This window comes from Equus przewalskii, chromosome 10, assembly GCF_037783145.1.
Source record: "Equus przewalskii isolate Varuska chromosome 10, EquPr2, whole genome shotgun sequence".
NCBI lineage: Eukaryota > Metazoa > Chordata > Mammalia > Perissodactyla > Equidae > Equus > Equus przewalskii.
The window spans coordinates 44,851,552-44,857,551 of record NC_091840.1 but is presented as its reverse complement, the minus strand read 5'-3'; the positions used below and the strand labels follow the sequence as shown (position 1 = coordinate 44,857,551).

The 6,000-nt window shown below is 50.9% G+C and overlaps 1 protein-coding gene across 1 annotated transcript in view; it reads right to left on the bottom strand.

Moving 5' to 3' along the window:
- Positions 1–545: 545 nt before the first annotated feature.
- Positions 546–6,000, bottom strand: part of RPH3AL (rabphilin 3A like (without C2 domains)) — a 145,548-nt gene continuing 140,093 nt past the window's right edge. The window contains 1 exon segment of the mRNA XM_070562852.1: positions 546–848. Coding sequence (XP_070418953.1) covers positions 765–848 — 84 coding nt within the window. The 3' untranslated portion in view covers positions 546–764.

Below are 6,000 nucleotides of genomic sequence, written 5' to 3'. Positions count from 1 at the left end.
TCAGAACCCGGCAGCCCCGTGACGCGTCTCTAGGAAACACATATGGAATTAGCCCTGGGCACTGCAGGGACCAGGTCCGTCTCCTGGCCTGGGTATGCCCAGGCAGGGGATTCTGGCGGGGCTGAGCGTGGGAGCTTGCGCCACATCAGGTCTGGGAGTCTAAGGGGCTTCTGTCACTTAGAGCCAGGAGGCGCAGGCAATAGCCCCTCACAGCCGATATTTGGATATAGGGACCTCTGGGGCTGTATTTCCTCTGCCAGGTGGGTCCTCAGGGCCTCCCTGCCTCGCTCACCTGCTATAGCCTCAGGGCACTCACCTCCACCCCATGGGTTTATCCTGGGTTTGATACGTACTTTCCCATTTTAAAAATCCCATTGTTAGAAATGTAACCTAGCATAGAGTTTAAAAAGGGCAACTGTGCCACGAAGTTTACAACATAGACAGCAATGCCCTGCCCCCAACCAAGTCCCTCTCTAGGCAACCCTTAGAACTCTTAGCCGCTTCTGCTGGGGTTTACCTTGGATCTGAATCTCACGCTGATTCTATTTCTTGATTTCTCAATTTTATATATCATTACAAACTATATTATATATCATGATATATTATAAAACATTATGATACCATATACAATCTCCCCAACGCACATATGCTTATCCTTGTATATTCTTGAATATCTCCTCCGTCCTCACGCTCCAATCTGGGCTGGCCTTGGCCTCACACAGCCACCCCATCATCCTGGGGATTCTCTTTGCTCCTCTCCCGTGTTAGATGTCCAGTTTCCTGTGTCCCTGGTATCCCCCTTCTGGTTTTCTCCCTTGTTTGGTTGGGGCACATCCTCTAGTAGTTGCCTGAGAAAGAATGCATGGGAGGTAAATTTAAATAAAATTCACATCTGAAAATACCTTCCTTCTACCATCATTGAAATTTGGCTGGATATAAATCTAGACTAGAAATCAGTTCCTGTCAGAATTCAGAAGACCCTGTGTTCTGCTTCAAAATCTGCTTTGAGAATTTCAATGTCATTTTAATCTCTGATCCTTGATATGTGACCTGTTTTTTTCCTCTTTGGAAGGTTTTAGGATTTTTTTTCTTTAGTATTTTTATACTGGTGACCTGAAATTTCATGCTAAGAAGTCTTGCTTTCTTAAATTTTTTTATTTTGGAAGATTTCAGACATATAAAAATAATACAATAATAAAATATAAATATTAAAGATCCATCTATCTATTGGTTTAAACATTACCAATAAAGTTGAAACCCCTTCTTAACCGCATGCCTCTTCTTCCCAAGAGATATCGTGAATCTGTTGTTTATCCTCTATACACTTTTCTTTATTCTTTCACTGCATAAAATATATGTTAATATGTATCATTTTTGCATGTTTTAAAATCTCCAAATAGATGGTATCATAGTGTATTTTTCTGCCATCTGTCTCTTTGCTCAGCGTTGTTTGTGAGATCTATCTATGTTGAGTGTGGTCGCCCATTTTCATCATTGCACAATATTCCATTGTTGGAATATATCATGATTTTTGTAGCTATTCTTTTGTCGATGGTATTTGGGTTGTTTCCAATTTTTAGCTAATCAAAAGGTACTGCTCTAAGCATTCTGTGCGTGTCCCCTGGAGCCCACGTAGAAAGGTTTCTGTAGGGAAATGGTTCTCAGCTCTGGCAGCACACTGGAGTCACCTGGGGAGCTTTACCAAACCTTGATGTCAAGGCTGTGCCCAAAATTGATTAAACCAGACTCTCTGGGGGTGAGTCCGGTGTGAATGCTTGTAAAGCTCCCCAGGGGATTCCAATGAGCAGCCAGTGGCGCCAACCACTGCTCTAGACCAGCGCTGCTTGAAGTGTGGTCCCCCAGCCAGCAGCAGCGGTATCACCTGGGAGCCCCTGAGACGCACACGCTCAGCCCCCGGCCCAGACCTAGTGAGGGAGAATCAAGACCTCAGGGGACCGGTATTACACTGCGGCTGCTGGCCACGCGCATCTTCATCTACAGGCCTTGCCACGTGGCTGCTCACAGTGGCAGCCGTGGTCCACACGCTGTGGGTTTGTCACTGGCCCGGTACTCGGTGGGTTCTCCCTCTACGGAAGCTCGTTTCCTTCAATGTAGGAAATGTTCTATTATATTTTTAATTTTCCAGAGTTTTAACACTTCTTTTTAAAACATTACATTCTTGTCCTGATTCATGGGTACAATCTCTTCAGAAGGCTGCTCTCTGACCCCTTTCTTCTGTGTATTGGGGTCTCTGCATTTTAGGTTGTTGGTTTTGGTGAAATGTTGGCGCCCTTGGCTGTTCTCACTATGAGTGAGACACACCAAAGCTAAGAGGAAGCTCTGTACACGTGGACAGGACTTGTGGACTGGGGGATCTCACAGTGGTGACTGGGCAGACTGGGGAATCCCCAACGTCAGGACCTGTCCATCTTTTCTCTTTGGTCAGTTTCCCAGAAGAAACTCAGTAAGGTGGGAGGATGGGGAACAGGCCTGGCTGTTAGCAGGGTTGGGGGCTGAGGGTCTCCCCATTAACCATTGTCTTACCCCAGTCTTTCTCTGGGCTCGGGGTCCCTCATCCAGAATCTTTCTAGTTCAACCTTGGCCAGCTGTAAAACCTGCGTTCCTCCAGGGTCAAGGAAGGGCAGTCAGGGGCCATGTGAGCTGGAAGAGGGGACTCGGGGCTCTAACCACTCCTTCCAGCCAATACTAGTTCCACACCCATCCTGAACTCCCACCTGAGGGATATGTGGTCCCTCCAAGTTCTGAGCCCTTGGAGGATTCTGCAGAGCAGAGGGACGGTGTGTTCTGGGTTGGCTTTCTCCCTTGTAGACACTTTGGGGAGTGGCGGAAGCTGGCACTAAACAAGTTATATTCTCCCATCTTCCAGAGTTTTCAGACCTCTCTCATCTGCTGCCACCTCCTCTCCTGTGCTTTCTGTCTTTGCGGTTTATGACATTTTAGTGCGGGTTTGGAGGGCAGAGGAAATACGAATGTGTTCAGTGCACCATATTTAACCAGAAGCCCTTGTCCATTTCAAAAACATTTCTACATTTGTCCATATAAGTGTGCATAACTCATTTTGATTGTTTGTATGTATACTTGAAATTTCTTTATATAGATGACACTGTGTTTTCCATTCAACATTAGGTGGGGGAGCTCTTTGAACACACATAGATCCAGCTCATTCCTCTTACTGTGGCCTAGGACATGTTTCAGGAAATCAATGCACCGTATTTTCATCCATCCATTTCCCTACTGATGCATCTCAGAAACACAGGCGATTGTGGTCTTTTGATCAACACACTGGCTCAATGCAAATTCTAATCTTTATTGTTTTTATTCTGAAGCATAACTTGCCACAGGGAAACAGTGAGTGTCTTTACCGTCTGCCAGTGGCAAGGGCAAAAATGCTGACGGTGGGGGCCTGGGAGCCTGCAGAGAAGAAGGCCCTTCGAGGACGGGGTACGGGGAGGCGTGGAAGGAGGGGCAGGAAGGACGGGAGGGTGTGGACACCAACACACGCATGCACACACACACACTCTCTCTTTCTCTTCAGGAAAGCGTTTTCCAGAAGCATTTGGCTGCACTCTGAATTACACACTTTTCATGCCAAACCAAACCTCCTGAAGAAAAGTGAATTAATGGCTTGGGGGGGCCACATCCTGGCTGGGGACTCAGCCGAAGGCTGCTCTTTAAGGAGGGAATTCACAGTATTCCCCAGAACCCTTCCCAGCTCCACCAGCTGAGCAAAACCTGGGGAGGCCAAGGGAGGGATCCCAAGAAACCTAACAAAGAGCCAGGCTTCCACAGCAGCCCCTGGGCCAGCCCCGAGCGAAGTGGGGACGCTGCTCCCACAGCCCAGAGAGGCAGGGAGAGGGAAAAGGCGGGCAGATCTCTCATCCCCTTGCTCTGGGCTCCACCGCTCAACTCCAGGGGCCAAGTCCAGCTCTGAAGGGTAAATGCTCAGGGTCGGAGTTCTTCTTCCATTAACACAAATATGGAGAGACCCCACCTGGCCCCCTCTGAAACTGCAGTGCATATGAGAAAGCCCCACAAGATGGGTCTTCCCTACCAGTCAAACACCAGACACGTGCAAACTTAAAATGAACATGGGGTAGCCTGGGAGTGGGGGCTGGGGAAAGGACAATAAATTAAGGTCACGGCTGAGTGGAACGGCTAGGGGTGGGGAGAGGAGGGCACCCAGGAGAGAAGGGGTGCAGAAAGGCACTGGGTGGGGGAGGCAGACTCAGCCCCCCAAACACTGGTTTGTTGAGTCAGAGGTCATGTCCCACAGGGCTGGCTGGCTGAGGGCGAGTCAGGAAGGAGCCGGGAAGGACCTGGCTCTGGCTTTCTCTCTCTCTCAAACTCTTCCACTGGAAAGTCTGCTCTAGGCACCAAACAAGCCTCCGCCCACAGCAGGCAGAGGGGACCGTCGGAGCCCACACCATTAGAGGGGCCTTGTCCAGGTGTGCCTTTTGCCTTTGGGGGAGAGGAAAAAAAAGCCACTTATAGGGTTAGCAGAGGCAGAGATCCTCCCCGTTGACAGCTTGACCTTGGGGAATGAGATGGAGGTGACGGCAGGGAAGGAGAGCTCCTTGCTGCAACAGCCCCGCACCTGAGGCAGCTTCTTGTCTGAAACTAACCTGGGGGCTGCCCTGACGGCTGGGGCTGGCGCTCTGGGCAGGGCACCTGTGCCCTGGGCCTGGCTCTGCTCCGCTTAGCTGCGTCACCACAGGCAAGTCGTGTACTCCCTGTGCTTCACTGTGCCCATTGAAACCCGGGGCAATCAACACAGGTGATCTTAGGATGCCAGAAGGAGCAGATGGGCATGGGAATATAAAACTTGCCTCCAGGCTGATCCTTTTCAAGTTGTTTCTTAAGCCCTGGAACCCTTTCTATGCACTGGGCCACACGGCCTTCCCCATCTATTACTGGACATTTCCTGAAGACCTACTTAGGGCAGGACCTCCACATGGATGCGGCATTTTACTCTCCCTGCAACCCCGTGAAGGACACGATGTGGTCCTCACTTCAGCGATAATGCAACTTGGTGCAGAGAAATAATAGGTTGAATCATAGTGAATTGCCAATATTTGACTATTTTTGATCTATAAAAATGCAACGTTATATGGTTCAACCTGATGGTTTGTCCAGGTTCGCATGGCTATGGGTGGCAGGGTTGGGGCTAGAACTAGGGTCTGCTTGATCCCAAACTATCCTCTGTGGAGGAGGCTGGAGGGAGGGGAGAGACCTCGCGCTCCCTGGGAGCTGCCCACCTGCTGCCTCTTACATGCCCTGCCAAGAAGCTTCTCTGGAACCATCACGACAGGGGGAGGGGGAGGAGGTGGGGTGGAGTGGAGGGGGTAGTAGGGAGGATGAGGAGTGGGCGATCGCTCCCGTGAGATTTCTTGCTCCCACGAGATTTCCTGGTGGGCAGCTGCCAGCGGGCTCAGGGTCCTACAGAGAGCCGCTGGCCCCGTGCCGCTGGGGGATCAGCTGCTGCGCTGATCCACACGTGCGCAGTGCATGCCCGTGGATTCTCCGGCCAGGCCACACAGGGATCAGGTCTTTCCTGAAGGAGACTAGGGTGCAAACCTGCGCTTGCACAACTTTCTCTGGCTCGAGTGTGAGGAGACGTCCCCCTGCCCACCTCCATCTCATGATGAGCTCAGGATGGTCAGGCTGGGACGGCAGGCACGGGGCGGGGTGGACAGCTGGATTCCCGCCCTTGGTTTCCACGCCTATCAAATGGGGACAACAGGCCTCCTGCATACGCCTCCAACAGAATGAAAGTTGACCCTGGAGGTGCAAGGGCAGGCTGGGGGTCCAGGCCGCCAGCTCCTGGAATTCTCCATGTGGGCCTGCCCTGTCTGGGCTGTTTTGGGTGAGTTGACTCGGCTTCCTCAGCTACATGGCAGGTTTCTGGAGGTCAAGGACTGTCCCCCACTGCACCCAGCCCAGGCTGGGTGGAACAATGGGGCTTGGTGAGGCCTGGATTGC